The following is a 27,810-nucleotide window of genomic DNA, read 5'->3' as shown; positions in this document are numbered from 1 at the left end:
GTTTCTGTGTGAGCAATGGCACTGAGCAATGTCACTGGAGACTGGAGAGTGACCAGAACCCTGCTACCCCTGTTTCTGTGTGAGCAATGGCACTGGATCTCCTGGGGAGGGAGGTACTTATGGAATCCAAAACCTGCAAGATCCGACAATGCAACAATGACATTTTGCCTCAATTCAGATCTGAGGACGCGCAAAAGTAACGAGCCGGCTCGCGACCCTACTCGGATCCCCTAAGTTCGGGTGGGCTCTTTTTTTAGAAAACCGAGCTTGAGCATCTACTTGCAACACTTGCTTAAAATGCCTGTGATGTTATTACAGATAGGTAATAACATTGATTAAATGTATTGTTTTATCTTATTAGTGAGATTAAGGGTAATATGATGCCATTGTGAAGGCTATTAGGCTGCACCATGCACCCCCTGAAGTGTGTCAGGTTGCCTATCTCCCTGCTCTAGAGTATGATATATGCTGGTGAGAAATAGCTACAGTCAAGTTCAGTGGGTTGAATTCTCTGTATATTATATGCTCCAAATGAATTAGCTAGTGAGAATGGGCCAAATAGGAGTTTACTAACCTAGATGTGGAGTAAATTAGGTCTTACCATATGTTTATTGAGGGATTAAAGGCCACGTTAAATTAACTTTTTTACATAATCAACCAACGATTTTTTTATTTTTTTTAAAAAAAGGATAAACATTTAAGAGCTCAGTTACAGATGGATGCATTTGCGCACTGATTGTATGTACGAACAGTTGCATTAAAAAAAGGCGCACTTACATGTATATGTGAGACAGACTGCTATTAATGAATGTGACAGCTGTATTTTAAATATAAAATGTAAAGAAATACAAACAACTTCACATCCGTTGCTTACCCCTTTACAAATCAAATAGGAATCTTCTTTCCGGCAGTTGTCCAAATGGAAATGTCAGTTAAGTAATGTGTATAAACACCAAAATATACCTGCAATGCTAATAATTTAAGTACTGGCTGGAGGGAACTATACACAGTCATCCAATCAGAAGCAACTAGATCAGTGATTGGTGGCCTGGCGAGCTTTCATCTACAGACCCCAGGTCTACCTACGTTCTCCATCAGACTTGTTTACAAGTGTCTGAGGTTTAGGTTTCCTGGGTGAGACTTTCATCTGGGCGCTGGTAACTACTCTGAGTGGATCCAAGTCAGTGACACAAGATTCCATTGGAATTTTCCACTACTTTAGAATGTTGGAGTTTGTATGTTCTCCCCGTGTTTGCATGGGTTACCTCTGGGTGCTCTGGAATTCTCTCACACTCCAAAAACATACTAGTAGATTAATTTGCTGCTGACTAAATAAAAAATGTGTGTTCCTGTATAGTGCTATGCAATATGGTGGCACTATAGAAATAGTTACTAATATTGTGTGAGCTGAGAATGTATGAAAGTTACCAATTAATGCAAGTATCAATTTCACAGGAAATCTCAATTTACAAAGCATTCCATTAAACTTCAGGATGTGTTTTTACGAAACAAACGATCTCCTTCTAAATAAGTGTGGTAAGCTGGTAAAGAAGTACTAGCTTTAAATGTAGATACCAGGTTTTATTTTGATGCAAACATTATGGAGACACAAAAAACATAGGAGCATGTGAGCTATATCAGTCATATGCTGCAAGTTGGTGGAAGATAGGAGCAGAGTTTTTAATAAGTCTTTTAGGCATGTGAGGATTCATGCTGGTCTCACTGTCTCATCTATCCCTCTAACTCCTATATACTTGCTGCGTCATCTATCCTCAAGATCAGATATTTTGAGATGGAGCTGTTGAATATCCGCATGTCTTTGTTCAGCTGCTTCAATTAAAAGAATTACTTTTTTTAATTAGATCCTCATATTTGTTTTTAAGATGAGCTGTGTGAGCTCCATAATATCAGCGCTTATCTTTTTCAGAAAAAAAATAAGTGTATTTATGAAACTGACTTTAAAGCCTGAGAAGAGGGATTTCAACAGCAAACATTAGCCTGATCTATGTGTGGAGGATTTGTTCTTTCGCATACGGAGCAACTGCGATGCCGAAGAACAGAATTAATACAAACATTTAGGGACAATGACAGATAATATACAGTTTGCACTTTACTACTGCCATCAAGTTAAGCGTCAGTCCCGGAAAGCTCAAAATGTACATCATCATCATCATCAGCCAGGTCAAAAACTCTAGGGGGCATATGTACTAAACTCTGGGTTGAAAAAAATGGAGATGTTGCCTATAGCAACCAATCAGATTTCAGCTGTCATTTTGTAGAATGTACTAAATAAATGACAGCTACAATTTGATTGGTTGCTATAGGCATCATCTCCACTTTTTCAAACCCGCAGTTTAGTACATATACCCCTAGATGTACAATTAGCAATTCAATTAGAAGGGATGGACAGACTTACTAATGATAGCGATAAGTACAGAAAAATAGATTTTTTTGTATTGCAAAAAAATACACTTGTTAAGATGAAAATCTACTGCCTGTGTATTTGTCCAGGGGGTGTGAAAAAAAAAATTCAGACCAATCTAAACCTATTCACAAATTGACTTGCAAATTGCTGAAAATTGACAGAATTTGAGAATTGTTTAAATCGATTCACCCATCTCTACTAATAACTTTAAAAAAAAATAATTTTTTTTACCAGTGACCAGAGCTAAAACTGTTTGGTCCCAAAAAAATAAGGTATCGGATGCTTTTAAACTATTGTTCTCTGCGATGGCCCCAACTGGTAATATTGAGTTCTGAGAACAGTCTTCCAAATAGGACAAACATACTATATTATCTGAGGCCATTCATGAGTGTCATAAGGTTTTACACTAAACTTTCCCTCTCAGGCATTTTAATGTTCAGTTTACTCGTAAGTTACAGAATTTTGAACATATTGTATTAATGAGGAATGGATGGTACAGGCATCTAGCAATTGGCATGACAGGTAATGCCAGGCAGAGAGATAAAGCATACCATATAATTCTACTCAGCCAATAGAAAAATTGCTCAGTAAACATAAATAATTAATTTATGGGCTGCCGCTACTATAGCGCCAGGCTCTGCTTAAAAGAGACTCTAAACTACATTGCTTTAAAATAGGGGCGGGATCATTCACTTGGTGTAAACCTGAACAGAATAATGGAATACAGATGACGGAACATCTGACTTTCATCTGCAAATTTTATTCTGTCAAGGTCATGTCTCAGCAGACAAGGTGGTCTATACATATTTGGTTTTACATTTACATAGCATACCTAGTATATAGTCACATACAGACACGTGAATAATATATGTCATTATCTAGTTAAATACTGGGCCATATCAATAAGTACCTATACCATACCTGGTAGAAAACAACTAGCAGACTTTAAATAATAACAACAACATACGCAACCACCAAATCTAAAGTACTTTGGCTTACATAAACAAGCTACTAACAGACTGACAAATATATGTACAAGTTATATTTGTAGTTGTCCATTAATTGCCCCGGTCATGCTCATAGTAATTACCTTCTCACTACTCTAAAATGCTGAAATTCACGGCATTGAATAGTGGGTCCGGGGCTTAATGACGCAATTAAGCTCCACCCCCACCATTCAATGCTGGGAATTTCGGCGAATCCGGGAGGTTTACCTATTTTCCCGGGAGTCTGGGAGGACTCACCGAAATTCGTGAGCCTCCTGGGAATTCCGGGAGAGTAGGCAAGTATATATACATATATATATAGTGGTCAAAGAGTAGGAAATGTAGAAGTGGTGGTATGGAAAATGTAATGTGAATGTAAGTAAGTGGAATTAAATAGTGTTACAATGAAGGCAGCAGGAGAAGTGGTGATATGCCATACCACCGTATACACCACAACTTCCACCACTGTTATAAGCATTCATTATAAAAATCCCAAATTCCCTTCACTTACATTTTCCATATTGTCACTTTTAAACTTCCACTTTGACCACTATATAGACATATATAGATGTACAAGTTAACCCGTGCATGATACTCATGCATTCTAGTCAAATCAAGCTACTTAAGGTGTTAAAAAGATTCTTGTCATGCATTTGGGTCCTAGCCCAGGCCTCCTCAGGGGAAGAGCGTTACTTCCCGACGTAAGCGCCCTTTTTTAACGTGGTTTTGTCCACATGTCACCACCTCATCATTTTTCTCCATCACCTCATCCTTCATCTTTATCGCCACATCTATCCAGATGTCTATCCAAACACAGGGATCTCTCTCAGCGGTCCTGAGTATCACACTCCTCTCACTCTGTCACCCCCGGCAACCACCAACCACTCCCCACTGTCACCCCCGGCAACCACCAACCACTCCCAACTGTCACCCCCGGCAACCACCAACCACTCCCCACTGTCACCCCCGGCAACCACCGACCACTCCCAACTGTCACTTCTCCTTCAAGAAATATATATATATTTTTTTAAAATCTTTATAAACACTTTTAACAATTAACAAATTAAATTAACAAATTAAAAACATCTTAGTATACCAAATTTCAGCCCTTTCTGAATTTTTTTTCCCACACACACTAAGAATTTAGTAGGTCAGTGTATAACTCCGCCCAGCAGGTGGTGCTGCAGCTTGGTTTTACTTTTTACACACACACACACACACACACACACACACACAGACAGACTAACACATGCCACTAGGCATATATATATATATATATATATATATATATATATATATATATATATATATATATATATATATGTATATATATATATATATATATATATATATATATATATATATATAGTAGATATATATATATATATATATATATATATATATATATATATATATATATATATATATATAGTAGATATATATGCATATCACTCAGTATACAAGATCTGTAGCTCCATAGCTGTTAGCAAACTATAAGTCTCAGGAGACTGGCATTGCATGCTGGGACATGTAGTTCCACAACAGCTGGGGAGCCACATATTGCCTACGTCTACTGCACAGTATTGAACTTTTCCTCCTTATTCTATTACTTCGAGCACTTTCGCAGTCCTTGTATTCACATCAATTTTTTACTGAAATTGCATGCGGCTTCAACGTTGAGACCACATAAAATCGATGTGCTGGCAGCAGCGAGGAAGAGCTCGGAAAATTGAAGTCATTTAGAATAATAAACATGACTAGCTTTAATCTAAAATAACTATTTTCTCTCCCAGGTTTTGATATTTTCCTGTGCTTTGCCTGTAATTGCAATGGATAAGTAAAAAAACAAAACCATGTAGTGGTGTAATCAAAGCATAAATAACGCTACCTGAAGAAAGTAATGTAAAGTATACAGCACGGCAGGGCCCCAGTGATACACTAAATTGGGAGTGCTATTTTAATAATATAAAACTATCAATTCTTTCCAATACAATTTGCATTTGTAAAACCTGCTCACAGTTTCAGGCTGCTGTGAAGCCATCTAATGCTATTATTACACAATTCAACGTTTTGTTTTTTTAAGTTTATAGGAGGCACTACTTAAAATATAATTTGTCTGAACATTATAGAAGTTGAGAGTATTAGAATTCTAAGACTAAGGGCTAGATTTACTAAGCTGCGAGTTTGAAAAAGGGGATGTTGCCTATAGCTTAGTAAATCTAGCCCTAAGTGTTAGATTTATACAACCATCTAGAAAGGAAAGTAGAGACGTTGCCCATAGCAACCAATCAGATTCTAGGGGGTAAATTTATTAAGCTGCGGGTTTGAAAATGAAGAGATGTTGCCTATAGCAACCAGATTCTAGCTATCATTTATTTAGAACATTCTACAAAATGACAGCTAGAATCTGATTGGTTGCTATGGGCAACGTCTCTACTTTCCTTTCTAGATGGTTTGATAAATCTACAAGTACAAGATGGCAGGACATAGTTATTATTTAACATTAGATATACCTCCCAACATTAATTCAGGCAAAATCAGAACAAAATAAGTCCGGCACCTGATCCACCAACACACCCACCTGATAAACGCCAAAACACCCACTGTTTGATGAAGCCCCACCAACATCTGAGTCACTGTCTCGTAAAGATAGGGACAGTTGGGAGGGCTGATATAAATATTTAATTTAAGTAAACACAGATATCAATTTTAAAGTATAACATTTGTATCATATAAAGTATATGTTTGACACTTCAATCTTCTTGTACCAGTTCAACAGGAGCCTAAGTACAATTTGATGATCTGACTGGTTACGTGGTGGCCTGGCTGCTCCCACTTCATACATTCCTACCCCTGGACATGCAGGAGATGTTCGGGGCAAATTATAATTGTTTGACTGACTTAAGGTTGTTCTGTCCACATACAGTTCATCCCCTGCTCCTTCCTGAGTGTCATTTTAAATATTGAAGACAATAAATGCTCTGACCAAAGTCAAAGCACCCAAAAACTGCACGGTGGCTATCACAAAAATATGTTTTACAATACAGGAACCCAGCATGTGATCACATCTGTAGCATATTACATGTGGAAGTATTTCCTGACATTTTACAACTATTATAACATTCCATCTCTTGAAGCTATACATATAGTGACACGTGGCAATTGTGTCAGGCAGTTTGTGTAATTTAGACTAGTTGGCTCAAAATTGGTGAGTAGGGTTTCACCGTTCACTAAATATGGTGATTCAGAACTCAATCATTCCCAATTGAACATGTGCATTGGTTAACTACACTAATGGAGCCTCACAGCACAGGATAAATCCCTCCAGCTTGTCCTCTGAACAGTTGAGTCCATCTAATCTGGACACCCATTTTGCGGCCAAATTGGATACAGATTAAGACATTTGGTGATTGAGCTGAACGACTGGATCTAAATGTGCGTAGCCACATTTACCTGCATATCTTCATTGGATAAATCCATCACATATGTCTACACACCCAGTGTACCATTTGTGGAGAGGTGTTATAAGGTCACAGTTAGAGATTGATAATCTAGCCCAGTGTTGGCTAACCTGTGACACTCCAGGTGTTGAGAAACTACAAGTCCCAGCATACCCTTTCAGCAATACGCTGCTATATATTGGCAAAGCATGCTGGGACTTGTAGTTTCACAACACCTGGATTGATAAAGCAGGGTTGTACTGTCACATTATTAAGGACATCCTCCAATCAGCATTCAGCTTTTATTCGGCAGCCACTGTATCACATTACCTGCTCCTGTTCCAGAGGGGTCCAACAAATGTGAGTGGCAGCTGTCCTGACTATATGTGGCTGCCGGGTCCCTGCAAAATTCAATGGTCGACGGGGGCACCAAGAAAAAGCCCCCTGGAAAAGCCTTATTCTATGGAAGAATTTTATGGAAGGGGGAAAATTTGAGGACAATACTTTTTAATGTGGAAAACCCATTTAAAGTGTTTAATAAAAAAATATGGTCTTTTAATTCACTTGGGACCAATAATAACACAGATGGACTAATTTTATGGGCTGAACCAATATTCTACAATATAATGTAGATAATGTAATCAGATATTATCCAGTGACATCAGTCTCAGGAATGTGTAGGCGACAGGAGCTACGTTACAGGATTTACCGGTGTGAAATGAAAGATTTCTACCATACAGTGCAGTAATTAGCTAAATTATGATGAAACGCAGCAGTTATTTTGCTTACTGTATGTCACGGCATTAGAACAATGCCTATCTGAGAGGCATGGTTCTATCATGCATCCCAACATCAGGGTATCATTCATCGGGACAGGGGGTGTGGTCATGCCACAATGGGGGGGGGGGGGGGGGGTGATTCTGAAGCGATTCACGATTGCTGTCGCCTACTCTCCTCCCCACCTCTTCAAACACCTCTATTGCCACCCATTCACCGCTGCGTCCCGCCTAACTCGGGATGGTTGGGAGGTATGATTTTATTACTCATTAATTAAACATTACAAAGAGCACATATAGGGGGGAATTCAATTAGCTGCAAAGTGTCTCTGAAACGTCATTTTGCAGAGGATATTTCATAGAAATCTCCCAACTCATTTTTCCTTGAACCTCATAGAGATGCGAGTAAAGTGAGCAGAGATTTCTACCGTAATTTTTCTATGACACCAGAGATATCTTAAACGCACTGTATTTCTGCCTAGTAAAGACGCATTATAATTCAGAATTCTGCATAAAATGATGCACTGTGCACAGACATGGCTTCCTCAAACCGGTCTCTCAATCTTTAGTGATTTTTATAGAAATGTATCTTACTATCCAGCTAATCTTTTATTCAGTTTCTCAAGTCTTTCAACCTTCAGAATAAAAGTATATATTTCATTATACTGCACATCGGCCAATAAAGACTACCCCTGCCAACAGGCCTTTATTTTGGCACCATATGACCTACTTTAACCCTACATTATTGCTCTATTATTGTTATTATTGCAATAGCGGAAATTACGTTTGTTTTTGTTTTTTGTTGTTTATTTCATTATTAATGATTGTGCATTCGCAACTCTTGTCTAATAATTTATCTTAGTGTCAACTTTTTTTTAAAACATTTTTCTCTTCCACTACAAAAAAACTCATCATGTCTCTTGGAATAAATTTATGAGAAAATTTAGCCAAATTAAAGAAACTGGCCGCTTCCTTTGCCCTTTAATGTGTGGGGGTGCCTCTGGACCTCTAACATTTAGGCAGAAAAAGAAGTATAAAAGTGAACAACTTCCAGGAGAGAAACTTAAACCCTTCAGCGGAGTATAAATCCAGATGGGTAATGGAATACAGCAAGTAAAGAATTTAATACATAAAGCTTGGCCTACCCTGGCACACTTTGACACCTATCTTAGAATATAGGAGCAGAATCTGTAAGAAAATACTCAGTACGCTGGAGTAGGAAAACAATTTTTGTTTCAGATGCAATAGGAGTAGAAAAAAAAATGGAACAGAATAAAAATGACATTAAGACCTGACATTCCCAAAAAGTGTATCCTGATGATGCCTATCGGCGGATGATGTCTTGGGATTCTGTTGCTTGCACTTCGCATCTACACCTTTTTTAAACTATTTAATTTTTATAGCTGGGTCACACATGCACATGGACCCCGAGACTGGCCCGGTGAAGCGTTAAGTTAACCCTTAGCACTCCAGGCCAGTATCGCTTAGCTGCCCCAACTGTGCAAAACAAGTAAAATATTAAATAGGCAAGAAAAAATATTGGAATATCATAATTATACCATACTTGCCAACTCTCCCTGAATGTCAAGGAGACTCCCTGAAATAGGGGTGATCTCCCTCACTCCCTGAAGAGTCTGGCATTCTCCCTGATGCTGAGCCAGTACAAGACGTGGTTGGCTTCGTAATGGAGACAGAAATGTAAAAGACACTTCAGTCTCTAGAGATTCATTAGCTGCTTTTCTTTAATGTATAGTTGCCTAATCTTCCGCAATGTCCGGGAGACTCCAGCATTTCTGGGAGACCTCCCAGGCTCTCAGGAGAGCAGGGCAACCTCCCGGTTCTCACCCCGCAATAGATAAGTGGTGGGGGCGGGGCTTAATGACGCAAATATCGCGTCATCTTAGCCCCGTCCCTGCTGTAATTGCCCAAAATTGTGACAATTGTTTAGGGGCGGAGACATGATGCGATTTGTCAAGCCCCGCCCCCACACGCCCACCTCCCCCCGGGATCTCCCTGAAGCCAACGAGGAAAAGTTGGCAAGTATGAATTATACATGGCCTCAAATGGGAGAATAATAATGTTAACAAGAGCAGCATGCAATACTGAATGCATACAAATTCCATCAGATCTCTAAACCTATAAGCTTCTAACTACTTTAAATGACCAGGGCTCTCCAGGTGTACTACGAATTACCTAAACTTCACAAAAGCCTCAATGAACCTTACCGGCGATAATCCCACAAGGATAAGCCTATTTATCAAGTGCTGTGGCGGGACTTGTATTGTTGCTATGACGATACAGCATTAACAGAGAGAGAGAACTGAGCAAAATTGTTATATTGACGAAAAATAATGTTTTTTAAGCCTGGGTCTGTTTAAAATGATAAGGACCATTGCCCATATAGGAAAAAATGGTAGATATATCTATAATATATATGATATGCTGTATATTGTAATATATTATAATAGCACCAAGGAAGAAAAAAGGCATATAGACTAGGGAACGTTTTTTTTTAACAAATAAATTAAATTAAGTTGCACTTACAAATGACAGGAATAAATTGAGCAGATAATATAACATTGGTGTCCAAGCAAAGCTGATCAGGTTAACCAACTGGGTTCAGTGGGATAATTATAATTTATATAATTTTTGGCATTTTAAAACTCCCTAATGAGTGGATCTTGATCTTGAACTTATCTAGAACGGACCCTCACATTACATATTGTTTTCAATTTCTGGCGCAACAAAATCTTAATTCTTTACAACTGATTTCTGGCTAATGGCGATTGGCAATGAGCAAGACATCATCTATTGAATATAATGTACTGTATTCATAGTTTGTGATTACTAGCATATCATGGACACAAGTTTTCATTAGAGGGCGAGGCACTCTGGATTCTTGGTAATTAACCAAAAAGAGATTACGTTTCCTTGTGAAGCATTAGCTTATTGAATGTTTGGTTCAACACTGTCCAACGCATCTTTCCAGGACCACTGGGAAATCCGGCACTTAACTTGTTTTACACATCGCTGGACAAAATGTTTTGGCAATAATACTGTTTATATTAATTTTGTATATGGCTGTTCAGGTGGGAAATTATAGTTAAATAGAGAACTGTATATAAACAGAGTAATATAAATAGGAATGGAAGCCAAGCTCTTGACAGCTTTATCATTTATGAGCTAAACACAAAAGCTGAGAACACAAATTTTAAGGGTTTTGCTCGCAGCGCGGTTATATGAGGTCACATCGGGATACAACCATGTAAACTATATTGAAAATGCTGGTGGCCAACCATGCACATTTCCATCACCAAGCTATGCCACCTTCAACAGGGCACACACAACTGGCCTTTGGAAAAACAGGTATTGTTGGGCCTTAACCTGTACTGAAGTTGAAACGATCAGCTAAGCTGTGGTGTAGTGCTCAATGGCCATTCATATCCTCAATGTGGTCTACATGCACTTATCATTTGTTCAAGAGATAACCACATTGCAATATGAATACATTTGCAGTAATATTCCACGTCAGAGGAACACATTAATTAGACCTTGGAGCCTTGGTTTATTCGTTCACTGTTCTGTTCTGTTTTGCCCTGTATGGTCAACTGTCTGTATTATGTACGGCGCTGCAGATATCTTGTGGCGCCTTATAAATAAAGGATAATTATACTACTACTACTAATAATAATAGCAGTAAAGGATAAATAGGTTTTATAAACTGTAGATGGAAATCTCAGCATTGTACAAAGTTTAGTTCTTCCTTTCTTGATGGATCTGTGTTGGTACATAGAGTTGGTTTGTGGGCCTTCCTTTCTTGGTAGGTCTAGTTGGTTTGTGGTTCCATCTATCTTGGTAGATCTAGTTGGCTTGTGGTTCTTCCTGTCTTGGTAGATCTAGTTGGCTTGTGGTTCTAATTGTCCTGGTAGATCTAGTTGGTTTGTGGTTCCATCTGTCTTGGTAGATCTAGTTGGTTTGTGGTTCCACTTGTCTTGGTAGATCTAGTTGGTTTGTAGTTCCTCCTGTCTTGGTAGAGCTAGTTGGTTTGTAGTTCCTCCTGTCTTGGTAGAGCTAGTTGGTTTGTGGTTCCACTTGTCTTGATAGAGCTAGTTGGTTTGTGGGTCTACTTGTCTTGGTAGATCTAGTTGGTTTTTGGTTCCACTTGTCTTGGTAGAGCTAGTTGGTTTGTGTTTCCTCTTGTCTTGGTAGAGCTAGTTGGTTTGTGGTTCCTCTTGTCTTGGTAGAGCTAGTTGGTTTGTGGGTCTACTTGTCTTGGTAGATCTAGTTGGTTTTTGGTTCCACTTGTCTTGGTAGATCTAGTTGGTTTTTGGTTCCACTTGTCTAGGTAGAGCTAGTTGGTTTGTGGTTCCTCTTGTCTTGGTAGAGCTAGTTGGTTTGTGGTTCCTCTTGTCTTGGTAGATCTCGTTGGTTTGAGGTTCCTCCTGTCTTGGTAGAGCTAGTTGGTTTGTGGGTCAGTCTGACTTGATAGATCTAGTCTAACAGATGTTTATAGTTATTTGAGTAAGTGAGTACAATGGAATTGTTCCACAAATAAATTAACTTTTGATAATGGGACCCTCACCTTTTTAGCTATTCTAGTTGTCTGGGGTCTTGTGTGAAGGTAAAACTGTTGACCTGTTCTGGAAGTGGCGATATTAAGCAGAGTAATCCTGGTCTCTTGTGCTGCCGCTTCTTGTTCACCCACCAGGCTGCCACTGGGTTCTGACTGTAAGCAAAAGCTGATGCTGAGCACGCAGCTTAGACAGAGTGTGAATGCACAGACCAATAGGAAACTATTGGTTCACACATTGCCCCGCCTTTAACGGGTCTCTGCTAAAGTTACGCCACTATCATAATTTGCCACTGCCGGGCCCCCAAATGAGAAGTGTGTATGTGCCTCACCCTCCTCTCAGTGCCCAATAGAAGAAAGTATGTCATACATAGTTCTGCAAAACTGTATTAATATATGTGATACTTTTATGCAATTACAACACAATAAGTTTTTATTTAAAAAAAAAAGGTTCTTTAGACAAACTGTTAATAGCTGACCATTGTTTCTGACTATAATAAAGTTAATTATCTGCCTTAGATTATTCATGTTATTTTAACTAGCTCGATATGCAAATCAGGTCACTAATGGCAGTATGCAGTGAAATAATGGCATGTTTGAACAGAAATCAGGAATTACGCACAATGCAGAGAGTTTGCGAGATGGAGCACACAGTGAATCATATTTGTTTTTAGGTGTTGTGATATTCTTAATGAGAATTAATCACAATAATTTATCAGTAACAATGCGGGGTTAGCATCTGCAAGAGTGATTGCTGCTAGCTATTATTATTTGCTAATCACAGCGTGCAGTGTTTGTAGAAATAATTCTATGTCGTTAACAGACATGTCAGCATATTCTGCTAAGATAAATATGGGAGCTAAAGACTAGAAATGATAAACAAGTTTCTTCATGAGGTGATCATTTCATAAAGAGGCGTTGTGGGGAACTTAGAAGGGAGAGGGCCTCACACACTGTACCAGTATGGGCCTCACACACTGTACCAGTATGGGCCTAACGCACTGTACCAGTATGGGCCTCACACACTGTACCAGTATGGGCCTCACACACTGTACCAGTATGAGCCTCACACACTGTACCAGTATTGGCCTCACACACTGTACCAATATGGGCCTCACACACTGTACCAGTATTGGCCTCACACACTGTACCAGTATGGGCCTCACACACTGTACCAGTATGGGCCTAACACACTGTACCAGTATGGGCCTAACATACTGTACCAGTATTGGCCTCACATACTGTACCAGTATTGGCCTCACATACTGTACCATTATTGGCCTCACATACTGTACCAGTGTGGGCCTCACATACTGTACCAGTGTGGGCCTCACATACTGTACCAGTGTGGGCCTCACATACTGTACCAGTATTGGTCTCACATACTGTACCAGTGTGGGCCTCACATACTGTACCAGTGTGGGCCTCACATACTGTACCAGTGTGGGCCTCACATACTGTACCAGTATTGGTCTCACATACTGTACCAGTGTGGGCCTCACATACTGTACCAGTGTGGGCCTCACATACTGTACCAGTATTGGCCTCACACACTGTACCAGTATTGGCCTCACAGACTGTACCAGTATGGGCCTTACACACTGTACCAGTATGGGCCACACACACTGTACCAGTATGGGCCTCACACACAGTACCAGTATGGGCCTCACACACAGTACCAGTATGGGCCTCACATACTCTACCAGTATGGGCCTCACACACTGTACCAGTATTGGGCCTCACATACTGTACCAGTATGGGCCTCACACACTGTACCAGTATGGGCCACACACACTGTACCAGTATGGGCCACACACTGTACCAGTATTGACCTCACACACTGTACCAGTATTGACCTCACACACTGTACCAGTATGGGCCACACACACTGTACCAGTATTGACCTCACACACTGTACCAGTATTGACCTCACACACTGTACCAATATTGGCCTCACACACTGTACCAATATGGGCCTCAATGGCTGCCTATGTGTATGCACTGCAGATGTGATCTGTGTTAAGTATTATGTATTTCACCCTATACCTCAAGGGGTTACCACCAGTGATAGTACAGAGGGCTCTATCTATCAAAGGGCAAAAAGCCAGAGATAGAGGTGCGCCCTGTACATCAAGGTGTTATGTGGTGTACACTGCTCTATATACAATGCGTTATGTTTCATCTATTTAACAAGGATCACTGCAGTACGATTACCGCCGCAATCCTTGTTCTACTATGGCTCTGTTATCTGCAATATTATTTGAATACAGCATTTTTTTCTATGTGTAAACATTTTAAAATATATTTTTTTTAACTATTTTTAACAATGTATTTTTTAATGTTTAGTCCAGTAAGTGAAACTGGCTAGCCGGGTCACGCATGTGTATATCCCCTGGGTAAGTTAACTTTTATGGCTACGAGCCAGTACCGAGTATTGCCCAACTGCCCCCGGCAATAATTTATTGATAAATTGGCGAGCCCGCCACGTTCGAAAATCAGCCTTATCATGGCACATTGATAAACAGACCCCAAATTCTTCTATAGCAAGCAGGAGTCATTGCAACAGCTGTTTATGGATGTCTTACTGAAAGCAAATAGGAGAGCGAAAAAAATTATTTCTATGAAGAGAAACATCAACAGTGACACCTGTAGGGTATTAGATGTAGCTGTGTATCATAGATAAATCACGCTGAAGCAATAATGTAGTTGAAGCTATTATTAATATTGCTGGTAGTAGTATTATTATAGAATATATTGCAAGAGTCAATCATACGTAATATTAATCAATATATTGAAAATATTTTAAAACTGTGACAACACGTTCCGCAATTATACTGCAGGAAGTTTCCATGTCTACCCAAACAAGAAGAATGTCCTTTTGGATAACAATAATTTTATGGTTCAACGAAGGGTAATTAAACAAACATGGAAATAACTAGTTCTGGTTCATAGACAGGGCCCGATTAACGAGCTGAGGAAATACTATGACCTATATTGAATGGATCCAGATCACCGAACAAGAACGGCGACGCTGGTTAGTGTGTTTTACGCCCCAGACCCTGAGGTTATTAAACTGTTCTCATCCTTAGCATGTTTGGGTGTGCCCGCTGTATGCACGCCTGGGGGGAAATGGCGTGTCCCTTTTGACATGCACATCACACATGATTTATGGTTTCTTACACATATTTCTTTTCTCCGCCATAATATTGCAGTGCACCCAATATATACCCTGAGGACTCTCATTAGGTACAGTGTGCGTTGAAGGCTGTTATTTCACTACGGCCAGGGTGCTCTCAAGCTACTGGGTGTGTCATAAGCTGGAGGTCATATACATTACCACTGTTCAGGAGGGAGGGTAACTGATATTATTGTCTGGGGATAATTCCCAGCATTTCAATAAAAGACAGTAGTTTTCATTTAGAATCTTTGGGAAAAAATGCCGTCTGCAGGACATTTAGCTTTCTGCAAATGCAGAAATCTGGGCATAGTGCATGCCCACGATACTGTCTGTGGACCTGTAAAAACGTTCTGCTCATGCTTCTGTGGAATTAGGGAAATGCACTGAAAGCATAAATGCTCTTTCCCATAAAAAAGAAAATCTACTTGGAATGTACAAAAGGCAATGCGTAAAAGTATAGGGAGCTGAGGCAGATTTACTGAAGAGTCATAGAAGTCTAAAGTAGACACAAAAACATTTCAACCCAGTGGCGCACGCGGGGGGGGGGGTTTCTGAATCTCTAGAAACCCCCCCCCCCCTGCACTAACTAAGTGGCCACTGTCCTATACAGCAGCTGCGGCGCTGTCAAAGAAGCGTCCGCGGCGGTGCTGTATTGTATACAGCACCGCCGCAGACGCTTCTTAGACAGCGCCGCGGCTGCTGTATAGGACAGCGCTGGCGAAACGGAGCTGCTGCGCATGCGCAGCAGCTCTCTCTCGGGTTTTTTTTTTTATCACCACCTTTTGTTATTTATCGAAGGGTTAACATCGGAGAATCATAGATTTTATTGCAGGATATATAGATTGAAATGTTAGAACTAATCAGATGAATGATAGATGCCTGAAACATTCCATGTGAACAGTCTGTGGATGCAAGCATTCCATTGTATTAATATTCACTGAGTAGATAAATATATGTATTTCTAGTGTGAACACATTATAACACGCTGCATGTGTAATGCATGAAGCAGTTCTGAGAAGGGATGACTTCCAGGCACATGTATCTATTAACTCTCATCATGTGTAATCATGTGCTTGTCTCTCATACCAGAGCTGGGATAGACCCGCAGCTACAACCACTGCAAAACGTATTGAATAAGCATTACAAGTTGGATCTAGCAACTGTCCAATCCACTGTAGTGAATAATGAAGAGGTGTTTTCTTCATTGTAACAGAGTTGTGACATTTATCTGTGTCTCCCTGTTCTGATAAGAGTAATTCTTTCTCTGCTGCAGAGAGCGTGCTAGACATATTGGATGCACTTTAACCTTGGCCTGACTGTGCAGTCATGTTCTAATCTCACTAACAGGCTGGAGTGAACGTAAGTGATTCAGTCACGAGTCCCGATTGCTAATTGGCCTGGTCTTGTCCAAGGGTGGACCATGGTATTGCCCGGACCATAGCCAAATTTAGGGGAGGGCCTGGCACAGTGAAACAGGGTTTGAATACACATGCGCCAGCCCTCGTGCATGCTTAGAAGAGCAGAGCTGGAGCCACAGGAGGGTGGTTGGCATTGCCAAACTCCCCATGCCTCTGGGCCCACTAGTGGCCACACTCCCTGCAGTGCAACTCAACTTGTCAGACTTGGCCAACTATTTGTTTGGCCAAGTAGACAAATCTTTCTGTCGCTCCACTCTTGGCTGCTTGGAGCTTGGTAAATAAAGAAGTGCTTAGGAAATATTTACAGATATCAGGTGTTTGGAGGTAAATAATTAATATGGCCACACACACAGCAATATCATTTAACATGTCAGCAGTTTGCCCCAGTATGGGCGTGTGCCTGGCCACAGAACAAACAACATACCAGGGAATGATCTGATTACAATTGATCAAAAATTCATGCAGCATATGATTTTGCCAGTATAAGACAAAATAATATAATTGCTTTGACTTATCAAACATTTACAGACATGAGGAGTACCTGGTAAATGTTAAAGACATATGGGGTACCTGGTAATCATTTAGAAACATTTGGGGGTGCTGTTGCAATCGGGGACACAGCTATACATGGTGTGTGTGTTGGGGGGGCTTGAAACATTTTCTATGGGGCCCACAAATGTCTGGCTACAGCCTGTTCTCACATAATGGGGAGACGCATATGTTGTGCTAGCATTATGCAGGAATTCACCTGGTAGTGGCTTAGACATGAGTGCCCACACACCGTGCCATTCACAGTGGGCCAGCAGCTAATGATCAGAAAAAAAGCCACTGAAACTGTAGGAAACTGTCTTCCTGTTTAAATAACGTTGATTCAATCCGTTCTGGCAGCCCAAGATTTAATAACCATCTAGATTTTAGAAATAGCAGTCTCTGGCATGTAAAGAATGCTCGCTATATTCCATGAATAGCTACGGCATAAACTGGAATCATAGCTGTCACATCAACACAGAATTTACCTTTTGAATGATGCTTTATTCCGACATTAATACAGCAATTCTCAACAACTTGCTGACAAAGAACGTCCCATTGCCTCATTTGTGGAACAGAGTGCTTTATAAATAGCTTTCCATAGTCACAAATCACCGTTATCACAAGAAAACCCTGGACAAACATGTACACAATCAAAGGACGGCTCGATTAACAACATGACTTATTAAATTGATTTCCTTTTTTTCTTGATTTCCTTCTTGAAAGGTCCAAGAATGGTCAAGGTTGCCCTCTATGGGGAATCCTTATAAATTTTCACTTCCCTATTCTTTCTCCTAACAGGAGGTGCTCGTGCCCTGGTCTACTGGGTATGTCTTGGAAAAGGACTTTGTTTGAGGAACACTGGTTTGAATCTGGTCTTACTGTCACTCAATCATTTGTCTCATTGTACGCAATTTCACTATTCGTGGCTTTAATCACTAAATATATTTATAAATATAGAAATAACTGCTTATTATTATTATTATTATTATTATTAATTTTTATTTATAGGGCGCCACTAGGTGTCTGTAGCGCCGTACAGGGACAAACGAAATTACAATACGAGGTAAGACAGCACAGTACAGTAAACAATAATCACAGTAACTCAGTGAGCTCAAAGCACAGCTAGAGGGGCGGATGAGGGGAGAAAACAGGGTTTTCTTATTAGAAAACAATTCTGATCAATGGTTCTACATTTGCTTAAATCCAACATGAACAGCTCACTCATCCGTAAAGAATATTACCTAATGACCTCTCCTTTGTCTGATTGGTGGATCTGACAACTGGGAGGCTGGCTCTTGTTCGGCTGCCTCTGATAAAAGGTATTGTCGATTCTCCTTCAAACATGGCGTCACCAGAATCCGCAGACGCCTCGGAGAGATGTTCCGCCGGTTCTCCCAGGCTCGGCTGTGGACTTGAGGAGAGTTTCGGACTTTTTGTCTGGAAAAAATAAAAAAGATTGTGACATTAGAAATTGACAGGGAACAAAAGTGCTCATTTATTAAAAAAATGCTCATTTATCATTCATTATTAAAAGTGCATTATCACTGCCCAAAACTGGCGTTTGTGAAGTCTCTGTTGATTTTAGATTACTAGATCACACACTGTCAGTGTGGTAAATCTATGTGCTGAGTCTTAATTAGCGTATTATTTATAGCATGTTTTCATATTTCAAATAGACAATAATATATAATACAGAGATGTTGAGTCATAAGAATTCCAGTATAAATCCATTTTGAATACAAGAGCGCTGATAGGCACTTATAACACTCACAGAATATTCCCTGAACCAGAGCAGCTTACAGTCTAATTAGGTTTATAGAAAACAAACCAATTGGTCCAAATTCAATCAAACTACTTTGGTCAAAGTCCAAAGCAGTGGTCATACACCTATTGATTTTCATACAATGGTGCCTGAGGACGGTTATAAAGGGATGATGGTATTGGAAGGTGGACAGTGTCAGAGGTATAACACAGTAAAGTAAATGTTTTAGGTCATACAAAGCTATTTTACTATTGGGACATGGCTGAACATACTATACTGGCAAACTAGGCAGGTGCCTTGGGCATTACTGTTTAGGGGGCAGCATGAAACCTTGTCTGTGTCAGTCTGAGCATATGGTAGGGCATTTAGACTGTAAGCTGGGACTGATGTGAGTGACCAATATTCTCTGTACAGCACCCGAAATTTGTGACGCTGTATAAATAAATTATGATGATTTTATTAACTATATCTCTTTTAATGATTTTTAAATGGTCTTTACCAAATACCTATTTTCCATGTAAATTATTGTTAAAGTATTTACCATTTGTTTTACTAATTACTACTAATTTAGGGTGTACGCCTTCACAAGGCCTAGGGACGCATCGACTATAACTGCAATTGCGCCATCACACCCGTGACATTGATTACTGAGCAGGGTTCGGGCTCGATCGGTCATCTTCTAACGGCATTTACTAACATGCCCAAGAACAAACCTATTGACTGACATATTGTAGTGTGTTTGCCAGCGAGAGACAATAATGGAAGAGCTGTCTCCAGTGCCAAGACCTAAACTTATCTGTTGTTGTATACCAGAGATACATAAATAAACAAGTCTGTCTGGTATATACCTGAAGGTGTTCCCCAAAATGTAAGTTGGTGCATAAGAGTGAAGAGCCTTAAGAGAAAGAAGTAGGATTTTCAATTGTAGACTAAGCAGTGGCAAACGCAGAATATTTAAAAAAAAAAAGATATATACATACATAGAGCTGCAACGCATGCGCAGCAACCCCATTTCGGCGATGCTGAATTGTACAGCAGCTCAAGAAGCATCTGCGGCACTGCTGTATTGTAGTACAATACAGAACTGCCGTGGACGCTTCTTTGACAGCGCCGCGGCTGCTGTACAGTACAGAGCTGCTGTGTAAGGGCAATGGTTAGCGCCCGTTCATTTGCAGAGGGGAGGGGAGGGGTTTCTAGAGAACCAGAAACCCACCTGTATGCGCCCCTGCTAAGGGGTATATATACTAAACTGTGGGTTTGAAAAAGTGAAGATGTTGCCTATAGCAACCAATCAGATTCTAGTTATCATTTATTTAGTACATTCTACAAAATAACAGCTAGAATCTGATTGGTTGCTATAAGCAACATCTCCTCTTTTTCAAACCCACAGTTTAGTAAATATATCCCTAAATTGGATATGGAGCCAGCCAGGACTTTGAAATAAAGGGGTAACAGACACAGAAGGGATGAGTTTGGGCCCCAACATTGAAGACTTAGTTAAGTATAATGGCAAGTATAAGCCTTGTATTATATCTGGTTTCATGGTGCAATAAACCCACAGATCACAGGTATATTTTAAGTGTCTCATGAGATGCTAACAATTGTGGGTGCAGTTTTGTCAAAGCAATGATGTTGCTCCATTCCAGAGGTTATTATTTGCAGAACTGTAGTGAGTTTAGATCACCTTATGAATGTTAATGTGTATAATTTGCCACAAATAATAATTGGATTTACAAATCAAGAAACTAAACCTCTAAGGCATGATAAACTTGCCTACCCCTGCCCCAAATCCACACCAATCAATTTGTAAAAGAAAGAAATGCATTGAATCCTAGTTTCATTTTATTATTTTACTATATATATACTGTGTATCCCTGAGGCACATGGAATAATACACACCAAATACCAGTGGGTGGAAGTGGAAATATAGAAGTGGCGGCATGGAAAATGTAATTGAATGGAATGTGACAGTACTACAATCACAGCAGTAGGAGAAGTGGTGGTATGGCATAACACGTATATATACCAGCCCACTTCCACCACTGCCACCTACCATTAATTATAGGCATAAGTAAGATCAGGGAGGATGGAACACTGAAGAAATTACTTCCGAACTCACCAATTATAAGCAATGACATCAGAACTCACCGCTTATACAAATATAATTTATAGAAATATATAGATCTACTGTATTCAGGGCCGGATTAAGGGAAGGGAGGCCCCCAGACTAAGGATACTGTGAGGCCCCCCCCCCATGAGGCTCCCCCCTTATCTCCTTCCGTTGTTCTACTCCCTGTAGTGATTCCACTTCGTGCTGTAATCTCTTTACTGAGGAGATCTCGTGAGAATAAGGAGATTACTGCAAGCAGCAGAAGCACTACAGTGAGAGCAGGCAGCTAACAGCATAACATTTGCTGTTAGCTGCATGCCATTCTCCTTGAACAGGTGCCAGTCGGAGCCAGGGGCAGGGACACCCTCAAACCAATGAATGCCGGTGGGCCCCCCAGATGCCGGAGGCCCCTGGGCTGTAGCCCCTTTAGCCCTATTGTTAAGCCGGCTCTGACTGTATTAGCATTAGCATATGGGTACAGAAATAATGTACATACAGAATTCAAATACACCAGTAACAAAAACTATTCCATGGTATCCATACAGTATTTTATAACAATAAGTTATTACTGTAACATTGTTTAACCAGATGTATTATGCTAATAAAGCTATTTGTATGCTTTGGATCCTAAGAATAAGTTGCATTTTATTAGTTACATTTTCATTAGCAGACTGTGCCGCCTTCTAACAATTGTCGGCTTCTGTCACTGCTATTAAATTGTAATTATATGACAGAAATAACTAGCGCTGAGAAAAGACCATCTGGAGGTCATGTCTGTGACATGTTGCTATTACAATATTAGGTATAATCCAGCACCCTGCTGTGAAATCAGTTGGATGCATTTGCTCTGCAATTAGCAGGACCAGGCTGTATTATTTTTAGCTAGCAATATGTTTTCTCATCCTGTTACAATATATATGGATTAATGCACCGCTACTAAAATACAGTGTGTCATTTGTAAGACAAAAATGATAATAATATTACATTGTTTATTAAAAGTGAATCATAAAATCTGTGCAACCCCAAACTAGGAAAAAACAAGTTTCAATAGTAGTTTCATGTTATTACGTTACCGACATCCCTTATTATTTTATTAGGAATATAATTATGTCTAACATAGTGTCTTATAACGAAATTAAAACAGTCTTACATTTTTTATTTAGATCCCCAATTGCTAAAATGCTGATGCGGATATTAGATTAATCTTTTCTGCTAAGTTATGTTGGAAATAAAGCACATACTAAAGCAGTTTTAACACATCTATTAGTCACAAATGAAAAAAACAACTTACTACCTTGGGTTAGGTATACACTGGGACTGCAGTTTTACCACTGTTACTAGCATTTTTATTAGCATTTATTTCTGAAAAACAAAATGCAAGAGGAACACTACTGTAATGCTAGCAATACATTTACATGTATTTTACTTGCTTTAAAACCTTGATAAACATATAGGGCCTGATTCATTAAGGATATTAACTTAGGAAACTTCTTATTTCAGTCTCCTGGACAAAACCATGTTACAATGTAAGGGGTGCTAATTAGCATTCTGTTTTGCACATAAGTTAAATACTGACTGTTTTTACATGTAGCACACAAATACTTGATAGCTTATTTGTACACTGAAATTTAAAGTTGATATTTTTGTGCTACATGAAAAAACAGTCAGTATTTAACTTATGTGCAAAACAGAATGCTAATTTGCACCCCTTGCATTGTAACATGGTTTTGTCCAGGAGACTGAAATAAGAAGTTTTTTTAAGTTAAGATCCTTAATGAATCAGGCCCATAGTCTATAACAGTTGTACTTAATCTTTTTTTTAGCCTGGGACCCAAGTTTTAGTGTGCCCAAATATGCAGTTCCTAATTCTATGTGTTGCATATCAGACAATCGGGAGACCCAAAAAAAATTGTTGGTTCCGAACACCTTAGGGTGTGCGCCTCTGCTCAGGAACACAATTCACCCGTTTAATACTCAAAAAAAGTCTGACATGGTTACATGTTCTTCTTCTACAGCAGCAGGAAAACAACAGCACAGACTGAAGGAGGGATTCCCGGATAAGGGAAAAATAGTATTAAAATGTATTTATTGTATAATAAATCACATAATAAAAAGCCAATAAACACCTGGATCAGTCTGGTTCAACTCAAATAACAGGTTTTTGTTGTAAATCTTTTCTAATTAAAAAAAAGCATGCCGACTTCATTTGTGGAATTAGTGGCGCTATACAAATAGCTGCTGCTGATGATGATGATGATGATTGGGAGCCTCAGTGTTTGCATGACATTTTCATGGCATCAGACCCAATGTACAAGAACAGTATAGACACCAATGTCTACATCCAGCCAATTAATTTTTTTACAAAAATGCCACGCCTGACCCCGCAGCGGTCTCGCGTTACGTGCTTTAGTAAACCCCCCACCACATTTGGTTTTATTTATTAAATATTTTATTATTGGTGTGTCACAAAAATGAATCCTGTGGCATATTTGTGAGCGGCTGTGTCACCACAACAAAAAGGTTCAGGAACCACTGCTAACGAACCACCGTGCGTGGGTCCGTGGCCAAGCTGGATCGGCCAATTTCATTTATGATCGCCAATGTCACACAATCTACTTTTTAACAAAACTTCCAAAGATGAGAAGTATGAGAGAGGCCATTAAGCCGAGGGAGTTTAAAAGCCATGTGTTGTGAGCTGATGATGTTACCACTGTGGGTTAAGTCTGTGATGGAATCAGCCAATGGTGAGGAAGTGGGAGTGTCGTGGAAAGGATATATCAAGCAGTTGGAGAAGGAGAGAGCTTCCTGTTTAACTAGTTTGAGTTCAGAGGGTATTGAGTTAATTTATAGTTTATAAGTACCGGCCTATAGATAAGGTTTTAACCTGGGTCGGTGGAAAGGAGACGATCTTCCACCTTATTGGTTATGTTGGTTTTAACTGGCTGCCCTGCTCTTCGCCACCTATATAAAAAAAAGTCCACATTTTTTGATAGAAACTTTTGATAGATCTTGATAGAAATAAAATAAAATAAATAAAATAAAAATAAATAAAATAATTTATAAAAATAATAATAAAAATAAAAGTGACCTTGTTATTCCAAACTTAAGTTGGTGTCCGTGTCTTTATTTTGATGGTTTGTAAGTGTGGGGGAATGTTAACCAGATAGGGGTGGTTACATAAGAAGGGTAATCAACACTATGCATTTTAACATCCTTATTTACAAATACTAATCTTAACTGTAAAATACATAATGACAGCTATCACTATTCTTCAAACACAGTGCTGCTTTATAATGACAGTAAGGGGGCATGGTTTGGTGAAATGAGCTGGGTTACACAGAAATGGGCAATGATTGGGCAGATCTGGAGGTGGCTTGGGTGGGATGAATTAGTAATGTTGGCTACTAAAATGGTGCATGGCTGACAGCACAAAACTTACCCAGAAAGACTCAAAGATCTTATTATGTATAGTTTGGAACAGAGAAGAGAAAGGGGGGACATGATAGAGACTTTCAAATATATCAAGGGTTTTAATAAGGTGCAGGAGGGAAACATTCTTCAAAGAAGGAGAAGTGTTAGAACACGAGGACGTGCACTGACACTGGAGGGAAGTAGATTCAGAGGAAATTAGAGGAAAAACTACTTCACAGAAAGGGTAGTGGATAAGTGGAATAACCTCCAGTCAGAGGTGGCACTCCAGGTGTTGTGAAACTACAAGTCCCAGCATACCCTTCCAGCAGTAAGCTGATATACATTGGCAAAGCATGCTGGGACTTGTAGTTTCACAACACCTGGAGTGTCACAGGTTAGCCAACACTGTGGTAGAGGTTAATATAGTAGAGCAAATTAAACATGCCTGGGATAGACATAAGGATATTCTTACAGTGAAAAAATGATCAAATAAATTTTGAGGTTACCATAGAGGTTAATAAAAATGGGCAGATTAGATGGACCAAGCGGTTGTTATCTGCCATCATATTCTATGTCTCTGTGTTTGGCAGGCATGAAGTCATTAGACACATAAGACCTAAGAGGTGTGCGTTCAGACAAAACACATCTATATATCACCAGCATATATTTTGTTTCCGATGGCAATCTGCAGATACAGGCTTCCTGCCTTCCTTGTCTCTGCAGGTTACATACAAACATTTCTTCAGTATTGTTCCATGTATAAGGGCTCCATACACTTTATTTATGACATGTCGCTGACATTACTAACATGCTTCTTGTTTCAGAAACGCCCCTGGAAATCAATGTGATCAGACAAGTTTACATCTTCTGTCCCACGGGTCACATGCCAACACAGAACTGTATGTACAAGTTCAAGTCTCATATTCAAGGTGACATTATTTAATCATTATTATTGCTATTTAAAGCAATATACCAGCCCAGCAGCAACTGCTGTCCCATTCATCTAACAGCACCTGTTGTACAGTCTTACCTTCCTGTAGTAACCCAGGGTTGCAGTAGTAAGAAGTACTGGGATTATTCAATTGGCTTTCCTTTCCTCCTTGTGAAGACGCCCCCCCCCCTTCTGTTAATCCCCAGCGTGCTATACATGCCAGGCACATTACTTAATCCCCCCACACATGCACACTTCATTAGATAGACCTGAGGCTGGCCCATTGGAAACAGCCGCATGACCCCTGACTGCACCACTCAGTCTCAGCTCATGAAAAGATGGTAAGTTGAGAGAAATTAAATGTAGAAACTCCACGGATCTCACATAATGTTACTGACATTAGGGAAAGTCTTCTGTGAAACGAGTGGGAGTTACAGAAGAACAGGTAGAACGTGACCTACAGGTCATCTCAATGTACAACTGAACCACCAATGTTCATTTGTGGTTAAAGGTTCACTTAACAAGGGGATATATTAACATTATGAGGATAAAAAGTATTCTACAATGTTTCAATAGTTCCATATATAAGATTATGAATCCCAATTCAGATGTGACCAGGAGAGAACTGTATAATCTGGAAAAATAAACAAGACAATATATGGGGACTTCTGTATTCTCAGTGAGTGACAACTGGACTACAGTTCGGTACAGGGGACAGAGCACTCAGTGAATGTCAGGTCCTCAACAGAAAGCTAACGACTGGAAATCACAGGTATCAGACCAGAGGAGCTTTACAATAGGGTGAAATCTCAGGAAAGAGCAGCATGTGATTGGACAGAAGCTGCCACCTCCCCCATAAGACATAAAGCCCACCCCTTTCATATACCCTGTTACTGACAGTGTCTTAGGAAGGTGCAAAAACAATTTAATTAATTTTCATGCACTCTTTATGGAAACGTGTGAAGTTTATATCATGTTACTCAGGCTTGTGAACCACTGACACAACTCATTAGTACCTCAACTACACAATAAGTACATGCCATCGCTCAGTCTAACAGAGAACCACCCTTTGTTGTAATTCATGCAAACCTCCCTCCATTTCAGCATTCCCACTGCAAACTGTACGTGGTTAGAAGTGAAAATCTCAGGCCTTAAATAAAATACAACAAAACACAAAAAAAGGAATAATGTACTAACTCTCTGAGAGGATTCAATTTTCATCAAGTACCTTTGAATGTCAAGTTCTGAATGAAGTGAGGCCAGCATGCACTGCACAGCCTGTGGATGGAGAGAAAAGACAAAAGAGAAGAGAAAGAGGCAATTTGTAGCAGAAAAAAGAAAAAGATTTGTATCCCTGACATTATCGTTCTCGCTAGAGGACTATGTAACGAGGAATCGCACCAAAATGTCAATGTGGATTAAACCACATTGAAATAATGTGATCAATAGATGGATTCTAGAGGACAACAATGTGAACGTGCATCATAGCACAATATAATTGTGGGTTAGGAAATTCATACGTACTGGGACTTGTTTGCTGAACTTACCAGACGGCAGGTGCCAATTTGCGGTGCATGCAACACATTTATCAGACACTTCAAGTACTGCTCACAACACTGTGTAGTGCAATAATGTGACTTATCGGTGCTTCTGAGTGGTGTAAGTGGCTCTCAACATGGCATCTGTTAAACTGAGGCTCAATGTCAACAGTGTCTCACCAAGTTCTAAAGTAACTAAAACTGGATATGCACAAAGACACAAATGCTCAACAGCAAAACAAAGTAACAAAACAATCACAAATCACTGTTACAGAGCAGTAAATATTTTTTTGCATCATATCTATTTTAATATTGGGTGTAAGTAATACAGCCAGTAATGCACAGAGTCCAGATGAACCACCTGGAGAAAGTCACAGAAGGTGGTGAAAATGAGCAGAAAATTGGAGGTGATGCCTGATCCAACACTTAGGGCTGTGTGTCATCACACTGATAACATGAATCCAGCTATGGTGGTATATCTGACTCTCTAGAAATAAACTAATAATGATACTTCACGCTATTACTTATTTGGTACAGGTTATTATAACTGCATATGTTTGATTACTTGCTGCAGGTTACTGTACTATTTTGGGGCATTTGCATGTGCACCAGCCTCCATAAATGTCTAACTTAGTTCTAGGTGGTCACAACAGTCTCTTAAAGAATAATTTCTACCTGCACCCTTAGAGTTTTCATAGATTTGGGCGTATATTTACTAAGCTGCGGGTTTGAAA

General features: G+C 39.6%; 1 protein-coding gene across 15 annotated transcripts in view; it reads right to left on the bottom strand.

The window, feature by feature from the left end:
• The window catches only part of KIAA1217 (KIAA1217 ortholog), a 547,404-nt gene that overhangs the window by 145,885 nt on the left and 373,709 nt on the right, over nt 1-27,810 (bottom strand). For 9 of the 15 annotated variants that reach the window (XM_075211953.1, XM_075211957.1, XM_075211950.1 and 6 more), the window contains exons 3-4: nt 26,736-26,816; nt 18,566-18,761 (exon numbers count right to left, since the gene is read on the bottom strand). In XM_075211953.1, the coding sequence (XP_075068054.1) occupies nt 18,566-18,761; nt 26,736-26,816 (277 nt within the window). The remainder of the gene's footprint in view (nt 1-18,565; nt 18,762-26,735; nt 26,817-27,810) is intronic. The other 6 variants (XM_075211951.1, XM_075211955.1, XM_075211964.1 and 3 more) reach the window with 1 other exon arrangement.

Source organism: Mixophyes fleayi, chromosome 5, assembly GCF_038048845.1.
Source record: "Mixophyes fleayi isolate aMixFle1 chromosome 5, aMixFle1.hap1, whole genome shotgun sequence".
Lineage (NCBI taxonomy): Eukaryota > Metazoa > Chordata > Amphibia > Anura > Limnodynastidae > Mixophyes > Mixophyes fleayi.
This window is presented reverse-complemented; position numbering and strand designations above follow the sequence as displayed.